Genomic DNA, 15,314 nt, shown 5'->3' with positions numbered 1-15,314 from the left:
AAATAACTTCAACAATAAAAGCTAAAGTTTTGAAAGTACAATCCTAAAATATGACAACAATTTTCAGCCTATGAAACAAGTAGAAAATTTGAAGTAAAATGCTACTCTTCCATAGCATCTCCTCCTACTTCAATCACTTCCACCTTCTTAGTCAATGGGGTAATCTTTGTCAACAGAATCTCTGTAACATATAAACACATAACATTAGAAACTACATCCATTCATTTATTCAAATGCCACAATGTTTATTAAGGGGGAAAAGGAGGTAGAGTCATTACCAATATCAGATTACTTCATTTAAATAATGTAATGGAATTATACAAGACTATTCAACTTAGAGTTATGTACTATGTTTCCTTGTCCTTTCCAATTGAAGCAAATATTTAAGGATGTTAAGCATATAATTTGCTTTATCTTATTTCTAACTAAAAATTAACAAAATAGGCGGCCCACTAGGCTCTCGCATAGTAGGATCTGGGGAGAGAGTAGATGAACGCAACCTTGCCCTTGCAAGCAGAGAGGCTATTTCCATGAATAGAAGCACTTCGATTCTTAGAAATGGCACCCGAAAGGATCTCACTCAATCTAGAAGCGAGAACTTATGTACGATCTTTTAAACACTAGAAACTAAACTAAGAAGGACAGTCCAATACACGAGGCTCCTACCTAGTGGGGTCTGGAGATAGATGTACACAATCTTACCATTGCAAGTGAAGAGGTTTCCCATAACTTCCAGTTGACAAGGCAAACAACTTTACCGTTGTGTTGACTCACTGTCTTCTAAACACTAGAAACCAAACTAAAGAGACCAAAATTCTCAACTTCAACTGGCCTACTCTTTCTATGAAAAAGAGCAATAGACTTAGGGTTCATGGAAAACTAAAAACAGGTGCAATAGACTTCCTTCTCCTCATAAGGCCTTTCGGATCGACAAGCCTTATCCCAAGTACTCCAAATCGTCAATGAAAAAGGCCTAACAAGCATATCATAAGTGAAAAAGTCGGAATAGAACCTATAGACTTCAAAAGCAATGATCTTAGTGTAGCTAATAATACTACCAACTTTAAGTTTAAACTCTTACTAAGCTTGTTCTTCGCACCCCAAAAGCCATCCTATGAAATAAACTCACATTGCATCCCAGTCCTTTGCCCTGTTGAAATTTCATCTCTTGTATCCGACTAGATTCCTCTCTAACCAGAATTTCATCTAACTCCATAATCTTAACTTCTGCCTCCTAGCACACAAAACCTCTGAAAGGTTACCGTCTAGCTCCAACCGACAAACATCCACCCTGGGTCCAAATCTCGAGAACAGACTGCATGTGGGTCTGCTTGCTGTCCTCTTTGAACCTATCAAGTGCGCAAGTTGCCACACTCCATTTCTAAATATTGACTATCTAACACATTCCTTTCCTTACACTCAACACATGCCCCTTCCTTTACTAATATATGTTGTGGTGATTGGGGGCCTAATTCTTAACTCGGAAAAATGCGATGTATGTCAAATGCTTCTATTAACTACCTGAACAAAATAGCAACAAAAGGTGTGATCCACACGATGTTAAAGTGTCAACAGATGATTGTTTCCGTTGAAATACAAGGAGGTAAATTGTACATTTTTATAAGTTGAAAATGTCTTGTAAATTAAGGCGCTATTATCTATGTTCTATACGGCAAAACACTATATTCTCAAGATCGAAATGTTTCTCAAATCAAGTGATACTAAGTCATTCTAATCATTGTGATCTTGTGTATTAGCAAAGGTTGCCACTAACCAGTCTTTTTGGAGAAAGTAAAACCGTTTGGATTGATATATGTACGAGGATTTGGCTCAAGGTGGTTCCGGAGATAGTCCACTTGCCCCTGTGAAACATTAATGAATATTTTTCACTAAACTAGATTCTTCACCTCAAAGAACAACATGTAGCATTGGGCATCAAGGTACTAACCTTGGTTATCACACAAACATCGACATTACTTCCACTTCCCAAGTCATTAAATATACCAGCACATATCGCATCAACAACTAGCTTTATTCCTTCATCCCTCTGCACAAAATAAAAAATGTTTGGACCAAATTAATATCTCTAAAAAATGCAACATCAAATTTTACAACATTTGAGAAGTTGCAAATAGCACAGTATCAATTATCACAATATTAATGTACGTGTTTACATAGACTCGAAATTAACATATCATTTTCAAACTATACCATTGAAAAGATCATGAATAGTATACCATTTGAGAAAATATCATGATTACTTGTCTAATAAGTGTTAAGGTTGACCTGCCTCATAATTTTTCTAACAAAAAACACTTTACCATTATCCGAATTCAATGGTTTCAATAAATCCCCTAGACCGGTTCACCTTGGACCAGAATACTAGATCTAGAGCTACCTTCAACGTTTTGTGTTGCAATAAATCCTATTTTTTTTATTCTCAACTGAAGAAGACATGATTTCTAAGTCTCAATTTGCTTACTTACGCTTAAGTTTTCCTTGTATCCGGACTCAAATACAGACATCGCAGCAAGTGAACCTGATCCCATTGTAGCAAAGGGGAGGGTATCAGTTGACCCATGTGGATAAATCTGCAGAATATATTATCAAAACTCGAGTCATATGAAATCAAAATATATGCATTAAAAACAAGGAAAGTTGAGTGTAGAAGATAAAAATTATATGCAACAAACTCACAGTATGCAAATGAGGTCCAGTGAAATCAACCCCACCAAGAACTAAAGCAGCTGAGACATGACCTTGGTAACTGGAAATAATTTAAACAAGTCAGAATGAGTGTCCGACACAAAGAGTAAGTAACTAGAGAGGATCGTATTAAAACTCAACTTGAAAAGGTGTCTCTTCAGGAGAGTCAGTGCTGTAACAACTCTTGATTCTCGACCAGTATGGTAGCGGTGTAGTTTCAGCTGTGAGCTAACCATGTCTACAACAAAAATAAGCTTCTCACTTTTAATTGCATTATTAAATTCACAATAGCAAAACATAAAACACCAGTCATGTGAAACTATTAATAAGGCATGAAATAAGAATGTGCAAGAAGAAATATACGCGTTTTAAAAAATACCTGTTACTGCCTCAGTATCGGCGGCAGTGCCTGCTCCGCAACAATACATGTTGGGTGCCATATAATGAATTTTCTCACAGTTTTTATCAGCGACAATGGGTCCTTCAGTAGCCCTAGTATCGGCTCCAAGAATGACTCCATCCTGAGACAAATTTATTATGTTGGAAACTTTGACAATTGAGAATACTATACAAATTAAAAATTAAAGTAAATATGCAATCAACATACACAGTTATATAATTTATAAAACATCACGTGGAAGAGGTGATGGTACAATGGTTTCTAATTTATAAAACTTTTTTATAAACCATTGCATGAGTGGTATGACTTTTTATCACCAATAGTTTCTAAATGCCACCCAGAAAAGAAAATCAATACTAGACATAATTTATCACCAATTGCGTGAGGGTTCCTACTACCATATTAAGATTCCATTTCAAAACCAATTGGCAATGAGAAGGGTGGCTCAACATGTATTTAATTTATGCCTACAAGAATGAAGCTGACAATGTGAGACTTACTTCCCAACATGTCCCTCCAAAAAAGTCGGCCGGACTAGGCAAAGGGTTACCTTTGACCAACAGCATAAGGGCATCTTCTTACCCATGACATCCAGAAAGAATGACTTTCATACCATGTTAAGGTTATATCTCAAAACCAATTGGCATCGAGAGGATTAACCCAACAAATATTTAAACCATGAATATGAGAATGACACAGTGACGATGTGAGACTTATTTCCCAACAAAAGTTACTACTTGAACCATTAATTCATACCTGAAAAACTAAACCAACAATAGTGGTTCCAGTTTTGAGAAAAGATTGAGGCTTAAGACCATTCTTCTCAAGCATTGCATTTCTTCTGCATAGATCAAAACTGAATCCACCCTTAGGAGGAACATCCACCAACTTAGACATACTCAATATTCAAAAAATTAACCCTACAAACATTAAAAAAATTCATAATTTAAGATACCCATAAGTCTCATTCTACCAAAAACATTAAATAATTTCAGAAAAATTCAACATTTAATCGAGAGAAAAAAACTACACCAATAGAAATAAAAACATCAAATCATAACAAAAAATGAAAAAAAAACAATACCCAGTAATTAAAAGTTGATTGAAATGAGAGAAAAGTGCTTACGAGCTAAGAAGTGAAGAAATAGAAAAAGTGCGATATAGAGAGTGTGTTGAACTTGTAGAGGAAGAAATGAAAATAGATTGTTTTTGAAAATAAAAAATAAAGAAAAGTTGGTATGGGCCAACAAAACCAAATTGGGCTTCTTGAAGCATTAAGTGATTTCAACCATTGTTCTTTAAGTTCAAATACTAGAAATTATTAACCGTCGCCTCAAATGGTACATGTTTGATTTCCCTTAAGCAAAATCTCGGGTTCTGAGTCTTGTTGATGGAAAAAATATCCGTTGGAAGAGTTAGCTCCACGTACGTGTGGATGTTCCCGGCTCAGACATGATTGCCTCCAGTACGATGATACCTGTGGTAAACCAAAAAAAATAATAAAAATTATTAGTGATTTTGGTTTAATCTTTAGTAGAATTATCTTTTTAGGATTATCCAAACATGTTATGTGGATATGTTTTGTTTAATTATTTTATGTGTTTTATTTTATTTTCTTAATTATTGAGAATTTTTTGGATTTTAAATGTTTTTAAAATTATGATATTAAATATCATCTCAAATAGTATTTGTAAGAACATAAAACTAGACTTTACGACTATATATGAATAGTTATGATTAAAAGTTAATTATTATCATATAATCACATCTTTTAATCTTAATCTTTTAAATAAGATCTAATATTTCTAATATCATTTTTCAAAATAACAATCGTTCTTATCTGAATAATTCTCCCATAAAGAAATAGCAAGGAAACGGTAAAAAAAGTAAGTTCATTACATGAATAATAACCTCTTCACTCTAGAAGTGTATAGCCAATGGAAATTGCACAAAAAGTGATTTTTTGCTTTTGTGTGTTTAAATCCAAATAGACGAAAATTTATGTAATTTATGTCTTCTCTATTTACTCTTAGGTCAAGTTAGTTTGCGTTGATGCAAATTATTATTTTTGCTGTTGGATCAAATAATTTTTAATTTCATTCGTCAAATTCATGTCTTGTTACCGTTTCAGTATAGAAGTTACGATCTAGCAACACTACTTTTGTTTCGTATAGAAGTCATGATTTAGCAATACGACTTCTGGTAGTTGGGAAGTCGATATACACCATAACGACTTCAGTTAGTTTGGAAGTTGTTTTATAGAAGTACGACTTATGTGTACCTTAGAAGTCAGATTGGTATAGTATGACTTTTATGCACCTTACATCTAAGTTGACGAGTAGATTATTATTTCTAAGTTTCAATGATTCGAGATAAATGCAAATTGATCCCATGGTTTGTGAGTTCTGACAACATGCAGTGGTATTTATTTTATTGAAGAAGAATCATATTTTGGACACAACATAGTGGACCATTTTTCTTCCATGCTGCTCTACTACTATTAGAAACTTAGAATTTTATTTTAGAAAACACATGTAAAAGTCGTACTTTTCTAAGATGACTTCAACAAGAAAGTCGTACTTCTCCAAGACGACTTCATCATGACCAGAAATTGTCATACACCATCACGACTTCTATATTGAAGTCATATTCTGCCGTCATAACTTGTAAAAATTTTCCAAAATGGTATCCGATTATCAAAAAAATTCATTCAATGGCTATATGCAGTTCGCTTCAAAACGAACTAAGTAGTAATTCACAAATTAGCAAGCACCTTTTTCTCACACAGTAGGCCATGTGGAATTTAATTTATTCTTTTAACTTGTTAGCTTATTGAAATCTTATCCAAACTTAGGGTGCTTCAATGGTTTTATAACTTGTTGGAAATGAAATGAAATTTATTGGAGAATAGAGTTGTCAAATATTAAATAAAAAAAGGATTTAAATGTATTCTATATGTGTGCTTGTATATGTATCATCAACTTATCTATATAAATATGTATGCATGGTGTGTGGGTGCAATGTGTCCCGTTTCTTATTTTAACATTAGAATTTAATTTGGAGTGTAAACCTCACCAATAATGTTGCATTCCTTGAGACCTGTAAGTTATGGATTCAACTCCTGAAAATGAAATCTTCGCTTATGAGAATAAAATAAAATACATTTAATCTCCTTGGATTCCATTAAATTAGAGTCACCTATACAAGTAAAACAGAATTTGCAAAACAGAATTAATCAACTTGCCTAAAACAGAAACTAAACAGAAAAAGGGATAACCCAACTGAATAAAAAACACTTCAACATGTATGTTGTGAGGATACTATTTATTGTGGAGTTTGATATTTCTTTTGAACTATGATTATTGAAGTAGACAATGATGATAGCGATTGAGACATTCTAAGGGAGCTCTAAGGTTCAACTTGACTGAGTATTGAAGAAGACATTTGTTGTTGAACTTTGATGTAGATGTTCCATAATATTGAAAGGCGTCCTAACAATAAAGAGTTTTGTGGCGTGTTTTGTTAGACGATGGTACGAGAAGTTGTACTACAAGTTTGGAGAGCTAGGCTCTTAGAGACATCGTCAAGATACTCAAAAAAAGTAATGTTGAATGAGAGCATGCTCTTAATTATGTGAAAAATCTGTTAAAAGAAGTTAGATATTGAGCAAGGTAGGTAGAGATATTCAGCAAAGTGGATATTGTTGTATAGATTTTCCAACCAACAAGATATTTCAATCAATGTAGAGATTGTTGGGATTTACTTAAAATATATTAGTGTTCAATCAAATAAAACCTATTTTGTTATTCAACAATTCAATAGGTTTAATATAAGTTTCTTAGATAACAATATAAATATAAAATTAAACTTAATAGAAAGGGTTATTTCAGTTTTTTTACTTTATTACATGTGGATGTTTATATATCATTCCAAACATAATTAAAAATATTTTAATCATTTAAAAAACCAAAGGTGTATTGAAGATACATAAAACAAACACATTTCCATTCTTTCAATTTTTTAAAACAAAAAATAGTAGATGAAATTAAACAAGTATCTAAATTTTATTTCCTGAAAATGAAAACTATATTTAAGAAATAGAAAATAAAAATAAAAATAAGACACGTTTTCCTTATTTTACAATTTTATTGTTTTGGTTGTACACTTATTTTTTTAAGATATAGCCGTGGTGAGTAAAAAAGATAACACATAATTGTTTACATTCAGATAGTAATAAAGACGACAAAGGTGGAGCTATAGCCACAGAGGTATATATATATATTATACACATATATACATACATGAGAATGATTTAGGTTGAGAAAAATGCAATCGTGAGAAATGTAAATAATTAATATAAATCATTAGATCTAATTTGAACGATTAAGATTGAAAGATATATACATATGAGTATCATGTGATCATCAATTAACTTTTTAATCCTAATTATTCATGACCATTTATAAGACAAATTTATTATTCTCACAATTTTTATACTACAAGTATTTCTACTTGACTCATCCTCTACATACATATTATATATATATATAAAACATTTGTGACTGAAAGTGACTAATATATAAGAGAGGAAAGTAATGATATTGAAACTATTATTGTTAAGGTTGTAGCCATGGAAGAAGGTGATAATGGAAAATGGGCATGGATGAAGATGAGAAAAACATTAATGGAGGAGTTGAAAAAAGTGGGACCTATAGCATTACCAATGGTGGTTGTGACTATGTTACAATATCTTTTGCAAGTAGTTTCATTCATGATGGTTGGTCATCTTGGCAAGCTTTCCCTTTCAAGTGTTGCTATTGCTACTTCTCTCACCAATGTTTCTGGGTTTAGTGTTTTGGTAAGTTCTCTCCATTTCATTTCATTCCAACTTAGTTTATCGGTCGGTATAATCAATCGTATCCCTTTCCTATTGGGTCAGGAACTAATTGTTTTCGGGATTTATAGTTGTCTCTCCTAACAAAGTGTCATTCTTATAAATCGAACACTTGACTTTTTGATCTTATCTGAGGATCCAGTAAAAATTTATACCACTGAACTAACGAGTTGTTGGTAGAACTTTTGAATTTTTGATCTCATGTAATCTTGAACTTTAATTCATAGTCTCTAAAAAAAAGTAAATGTACTAGTTAGTCCTTAAATTAGTAGATTGAAAAAATGGTATCTTGGTAAACAAACCTGAAAATATGGTACATTTGATATGTTTAATTTCATATTTTCAAGACTTGTGTGTTTTTTAAAGCCTGACTAAACAAACCTGGAAGTGTCAGGTGATTTTTTTAATCAAAATAATCAATTTAAAAAAAAAAATAAATGGACCCTTCATCGTTTCAGGGGTCAGTTTTAAATTCAATAATGCTTAGATTTATTTACTTACATTTATATCATTTTTATTATTATTATATTTAAATTCAATTAAGAGAAATGAGATTAGGTATCATGGTATAAACATGGTAGAATATATACTCTTCCACCTTTTCTTATATTTTTCTTCCTTTTTCATATTTTATGCAAAGTGCAAATATTTTCTTGTTTCTAAAGTCTTATACTGAATTCAAACTTTTCCAAAAAAAGTAGATTAATTGGAGTGTTCACCATTAGTTTAGATCGATTTAAGTTAGAAAACAAAACTAAAATAAACAATATTATTTACATTGGTTTGGATAATTGGATTCAATACTTACATTTTGAGAATTGATTCCATTTTAATCGGTTTTTAGTGTATAGTTTTTTTTATACAATTGTTAGACTTGTTTTCCATAAATTTCTATTATAAGTAGGTAACTAATCTATAAAGATATAATCAAATGCATAAATAAAAATCTCCATTTTAAGTGACCCAAGTCTTCACTCATACCTACATACTTTGGTTGTGAGAATAATATTTAATCTTAGATTTTTTGAGTTTCTAAAAACCCTATTAAAATGTAAGAAGAAAATAAGAAAAATGTTAAATGATAGCACATCATTTTACATGCTTAGAATAATATCGAATCACAAAATTATAAGAATCTAAGAAATTAGAATTATTAAAACTCTACAATATTAGTAATCAATTTGGATTATTTTATACAGTTTTGTATTTTTTTTCTAAACTGAAAATCAACCAAATTCTGCTTCATTAAAAAAAGGGAACACGAGTTATCCATTTTTGTAATTGTAATTATCCTAGTTTCATAGTGTCATCATAACTATTGACCTAAGTTAGGAAAGTTTTCTCTACCTATTAAAGCTAAATCTTGTTTTGTACTATCAATAGTATTCTCTCGTCTTAAGAAATTAAAATCTTTCGAGATTTGTGGTGGTCTCTCCCAACCAATATCGTTTATATAAATCAAACTATTGATATTTTAATCATCCTAGAAATCTATCGAACCTTGCACCATTAGATCAACATCTTATAAACCATTTTTATTGATATGAAGTAGACAACTTTGATCAATTACTATTTTCTAGCTACAAAATAACAAGATTACCTATTTAAGGGAAAATTGTTCATAAGCTAGTATGAAGAAATAAAACTAGTAGTGTGAGGTAACACCTTTGGAAATTTTTATGGTTATAGTACATTTTTTAGCTGTAAAGCAATTATTGAATGTTAATTTTTTTAGTTATAAATAAATGTTGAAGAGGGGACAAGGTATGTCAATGTCACAGTTTATCACGTTAACTAATTTTAATTATGAATTGTTTAATTTAATTAACCAATAAAAAATTAGTACATGGTTGTCACACATAATCAATTATGTAAGATATTATTGTTCCTCAATTAATATTTATTATCATTTACAATTTGGGTTATGACCATAAAGTCAGCTCGCCCGCATAGAAGTATTGGCTCGAGTATATTATGAAAAATATATTTATTATTGCAAAATGCATATCTAAAATGTTTGCTTAGCCCACAAACATTTCTAATCGGCAGGACAATCTACCCATGAGTTTTATCATCTTAATTATTAAGTGTTATATTTTGTTTTCTCATTGGACTTGAAGGATATGTGATGTTAAATTATTTGAACTAATATGTTGTTATGTATAATTTTAAAAATGTGATATTGACATATGATTAATTTTTTAATTTTGATTAATTTTATTTACTTTTTTTTTCATTTTTAAACTGTTAGAGGGCACTCGCAAGTCCGTCTGTCCATATTTAGCGTGTGCAATATATGATATTTCATGCTCTTTTCACAAACAGACATGCCTATGTCTACCCTAATTTAGGCAGATATTACATCGACACATACAAAACAACCCAAATTTTCAACACTATTATTTATATATAAAATATTTTTATTTAAGAATTAGTAATTAATAACAAAGTAAGTGCACTTAAATTAAATTAAGCATAAGGTATAATCCCCTAAAATATTATATTTATTTTCACTAACCATAATCATGACACATTGATTTCTCTTATTTCAATATTGCAGTCAGGAATGGCTGGTGGATTAGAAACTCTATGTGGCCAAGCATATGGAGCACAACAATATGATAAATTTGGAACCTATACTTACACTGCCATAATCTCTCTCATTTTTATATGTGCCCCAATCACTATTATATGGTTTTTCCTAGACAAAATATTAATACTCATAGGCCAAAACCCAATAATCTCTTATGAAGCTCATAAATATGCCATTTGGTTAATACCTGCTTTATTTGGTTCTGCAATTCTTAAACCTTTAACAAGATTTTTCCAAACTCAAAGTTTAATTACCCCAATGATTACAAGTTCTGCTATAGTTTTGTGTTTTCATATAGTGACATGTTGGACTTTAGTGTATAAATTTGAGTTAGGAATTGTTGGTGCTGCAATTTCAACTAGCCTATGTACTTGGTTGAATGTGGTGTTACTTTTGTGCTTTGTGAAGTTTTCTTCTGCTTGTGAGAATACACGTGTCACGTTTTCAAAGAAGGCTTTGCTTGGTATTGGAGAGTTTTTTCAGTTTGGTGTTCCAGCTGCAGTCATGGTTTGGTAACTCTTTACTTTTCTTATACTCTTTTATATTTTTTACATGAGTTTTGTGATGTAATCCAACCCTACCTGTTTGTCGATGGTCCGATCATGATCGAGTCTAAATAAGGTTAGTCTCATCAGGTCTAGTAGACCATATCAATATTTAGGGTCGGGTAGAGACCAAATATGAATCAGCTCGACCCGTCTTATGGTCACTCACTCATCATGTTTGAGTGTCTTTATTCAATTATATACAGAGTAATGATATTACTTTGGTAAAAAATATTATTGATTCTCTAATTTTTCATTATATATACATATATAATTTCATATGTCAAATTACATATACATAATAATAAATAATATTGAGAAGATTTTTTCGTAAAGGAGTAGGTATGCATTATATTTAATCAGGTCTAGGGTCGAGTTCAAGTTCATATGCTGACCCGATCGACATTTATTGGTCGAATTTTCTTCGAATCTAGGGTCGGATCTGAGTTTAAAAAATAACTCTATCAATGAGATTACAATGGGCATCTAGACTCACATATAATATCAATCGGGTCGGATTTGTGTTTTTGGATAAGTACTCAGGACCTATTATCATTTTTTATGTATAGAAAAAGCATCTATGAACACTAGGAGAGTTTAAAGAATTTGAATTATGATGTTTTACCATAAAAAGAAGAAGAAAAAGTGCAGAAATAGAATGCCTAAAGTACACATATATTATTAGATTATTTAGGATGTCATCACAAATATAGAGGACCCATTCTTAACTTATGAATTATTATTATTTTAAATGTCATCACAAATATAGAGGACCCATGATTTAGATTGTTGATTAGGATGCATGATTGAGATAATTAAACTCATCACTCAATTAATCTATTTATAAATTCTGTCTATATTCATTCACATTAGATTCAAATATGCAACTTGCCAATGAAATGAATTGTATATTTAAATAAATTTCGACTAAGAATTCTATCCTTTACTAGAAGGAGGAGTTTTGTTATAAAGAAAAACAATATATATGATACTTTAATCTTTTATTGTTTTATTTATAAGTGTTAACACTTTTATCCTTAAAACAAAAATAAAAAAAACTACCCATTAATCTATTTATGTAATTTATATAACATCTATAATTTATTGTGTTGTAGTCTTAAATGGTGGGCTTGCGAGTTATTTGTATTGCTATCTGGACTTCTTCCAAATCCAGAATTGCAAACATCGATTCTATCTATATGGTATAATATTATTATTTTTGTATAATTTTTCAGATTAACCCATTATTTTAGAAGTTAAAAAAAATAATCTAATCTATTACATTGTTTTTTATATTCAGCTTAACAATCTCTACATTGCACTTCACCATATCCTATGCAATTGGAGCTGCTGCTAGGTTCGTTTCTCACTTAATTAACCATACTATATGCTCATCACAAAATGTTAATCTAACAACTTTTTTATTAAATTGTTTTTCATATACAAATCTTAATCATTTACCACTTGCCTATTTTTAATTTTAATGCAAATTAATAGTTATTATAAGGGGAAAATGTAGCAACCCTAAGGTTTATCCTAATGACAAATACATAATATAAATTTTGATTAATTTTTAACATAAACTTAATATTTATGTACTGTCACTATAAAGTTTTTTATATACTTAATATATTATCCACCCTTCATGATATTGTTTTAGGTTTAATGAAATAAATTATAAATATTGCGTTAACAATATAAAAACCTTTTCCTAATTAGTGCATAGACTATTTTTTTGATTGAGTTCAAACGAAATATGAATTTCACTCAATAAAAAATAAATAGAGTGTCTGTGCTTGTGTGATAATGATAAACATCAAGTTACTAAGTACAATTTCCTCATTTATAAAAGAGAAAAAAATGTATTGACTAATAATATAAAAGTTTTATGTACTGTCAACTTATTATTCACTTTTTAATTTTAATCACCATTAACTCCTCAAAAAATAATACAAATGAATGGTGAATAATTTACTAATAGCGTACAAATCTTTACACTTATATACATACATATTACACATTTTATAAAATGAGTTTAAAATCCATACACTGACAGTATAAAGTTTTTACACTGTGAGTACATCATCCACTATTGATTCATATTACTTTTGTTTGAAAATCAGTAGTGATTAACAAATCAATAACAGATGATTTGTTGACAGTATAAAAAACTCTTACATTGTCTATATATACATATTAAATCATTATAAAATAGCTATGAATTGAAAGGCCATGTTGCTAAACTTTTGTGTAGGAATATCAATATAACCTATAATAATTTGACTACAAAATTTGACACGTAAATTAATTGCATGTGACAGCACAAGAGTTTCGAATGAATTAGGAGCAGGAAATCCTGAAGCAGTTAGAGTGGCTATTTATGCATCGATGTTCCTTGCAATAACAGAGGTTGTTATTGTAACTTCAACACTATTTGGTTCCAGACATATATTGGGTTATGCATATACCAAAGACACTCTCATTGTTCATAATGTGGCTGTTATAACTCCTTTCTTATGTCTCTCCATTTTTATGGACAGTTTGCAAGCTGTTCTTTCAGGTTTTTACTAATCTCTATTCATTGTTTTCATTACTTTAATATTTATGTTCTTTATAATGTTACTATATAGTACATTATTTATATGTTAAATTATATTCACTCTAAAATAAAGATTATATAATTGCATGATAGGTAATGTATAAAAAATTCTTACAACTTTATTTCTTATATATTAAACTATATTCTGAATCTAATATGACGTCCAGCCTAGTGGTGTAAGACCTTGTATAACCTAAAAAAAACTAAAATGTCAAGAGTTTGGTTCCTAATAGCGATACTTGTTAGGAGAAATAACCAAATAGTCTAAAAGATATTAGTTTATGACTCATAAGGTAAATGATATTCGCATATGAAAGTCATAGCTATTATTTAATGTAAGAGCATATGGGAGTGCTCAACACTCTACTTGTCACAGGAATCAATTATGACCCAAAATTAATTGAGACATTTTTGGGGTTTTGCAAAGTTAAACTCATTGTCTTGGGTTGAATGTACCAATACATTTTGAGTAGTCGTAAGCAGATATGATAATATAATTTTTATTTCTTAAAAGTTTATGTATTCTTTATAATTAGTTTAAAAATAAGGCATCTTATCTTCATAAATAACTTTTGTACCATATGACACATGTATGTTAAGATTATTTCAAAATATATATTATAAAATATTTTTATAATCATATCACCTAGATATGCAGAATATTCACATTTTACACTACTTAAGACCATGAAATTGATGTTTCCATATTGTGTTGATCTAGTTAAGACTATATCAAATGTATGCAATAACAATTTCCATATGTCTCAATAGTAAGAAGCTGATTTAATGCTATATTGTCACTTTGTATCTTGAGATATCCTACACAATTAAATAATATTTAATTCTTATAAGTAACATAGGTACTACATAAAATAATAAATATTTAATGTTTCCATATATAATTCATGTTTTATTTTTTTGACCAATGAGAAATGATACGAACTTTAAGATAACATATGCGAGTACTTGTTTTCACTTTCTTTTAATCAGGAGTTGCTAGAGGAGGTGGGTGGCAATATCTTGGAGCCTATGTGAATCTTGGATCATTTTATCTTGTAGGAGTTCCCATAGGTGCAACACTTGGCTTCTATGCACATTTTAGTGCAAAAGGCCTTTGGATTGGAATAGTTTTGGGGTCCATTGTCCAATCAATTTTTCTTTCCCTTGTCACTGCTCTTACAAATTGGAAAAAACAGGTTCACAACAACTAATATTTTAGATAAATATTATTTATCCAATACATATGTTTATATATTTTCATAAGTGTTTTATAGGTTTTGATAATATATATGCACTTTTGCAGGCAAATATGGCAAGGGATAGAATATTTGATGGAACAAATCATGTGAGTGAGACAGATATTTAAGGTTGATAATGAGTTGGCTATTTTCATAATTGTCTATCTATACATAAGATGACAACTTTTTAAGGTTTATTTGTTTTTGGACCAAATATTATGCCCACTAGCTACATTTTGTCTTCATCTTCAGCATTGTAAGACTCGATTGAGTATCAAGAACATAATCACCAGTGTAAATTGAATTTAGTCTTACAATAATATTAGTAACTTTTTTCAA

General features: G+C 30.1%; 2 protein-coding genes across 3 annotated transcripts; one reads left to right on the top strand and one right to left on the bottom strand.

The window, feature by feature from the left end:
• LOC109355959 (proteasome subunit beta type-7-B-like) lies at nucleotides 88–4,307 on the bottom strand. 2 transcript variants are annotated; one of them, XM_019599263.1, is made up of 9 exons: nucleotides 4,233–4,307; nucleotides 3,863–4,033; nucleotides 3,086–3,227; nucleotides 2,848–2,944; nucleotides 2,698–2,767; nucleotides 2,487–2,591; nucleotides 1,949–2,047; nucleotides 1,775–1,862; nucleotides 88–181 (listed from the first exon to the last, which is right to left on the bottom strand). In XM_019599263.1, the coding sequence occupies exons 2-9, from the start codon at nucleotides 4,001–4,003 to the stop codon at nucleotides 102–104; spliced, it is 822 nt and encodes a 273-aa protein (XP_019454808.1). In that variant the 5' UTR covers nucleotides 4,004–4,033; nucleotides 4,233–4,307; the 3' UTR covers nucleotides 88–101. The 2 variants fall into 2 exon arrangements, with proteins under 2 accessions (XP_019454808.1, XP_019454807.1); XM_019599262.1 differs by having other exon boundaries at nucleotides 3,863–4,026; nucleotides 4,191–4,289.
• On the top strand, nucleotides 7,675–15,314 carry LOC109355958 (protein DETOXIFICATION 1-like). The gene is made up of 7 exons (XM_019599261.1): nucleotides 7,675–7,964; nucleotides 10,561–11,105; nucleotides 12,254–12,340; nucleotides 12,439–12,495; nucleotides 13,460–13,698; nucleotides 14,728–14,933; nucleotides 15,041–15,314. The coding sequence occupies exons 1-7, from the start codon at nucleotides 7,737–7,739 to the stop codon at nucleotides 15,101–15,103; spliced, it is 1,425 nt and encodes a 474-aa protein (XP_019454806.1). The 5' UTR covers nucleotides 7,675–7,736; the 3' UTR covers nucleotides 15,104–15,314.

Source organism: Lupinus angustifolius, chromosome LG09, assembly GCF_001865875.1.
Source record: "Lupinus angustifolius cultivar Tanjil chromosome LG09, LupAngTanjil_v1.0, whole genome shotgun sequence".
NCBI classification, from domain to species: Eukaryota; Viridiplantae; Streptophyta; class Magnoliopsida; order Fabales; family Fabaceae; genus Lupinus; species Lupinus angustifolius.
The sequence above is the reverse complement of the archived record's forward strand: the minus strand, read 5'-3'. Positions and strand labels throughout refer to the sequence as shown.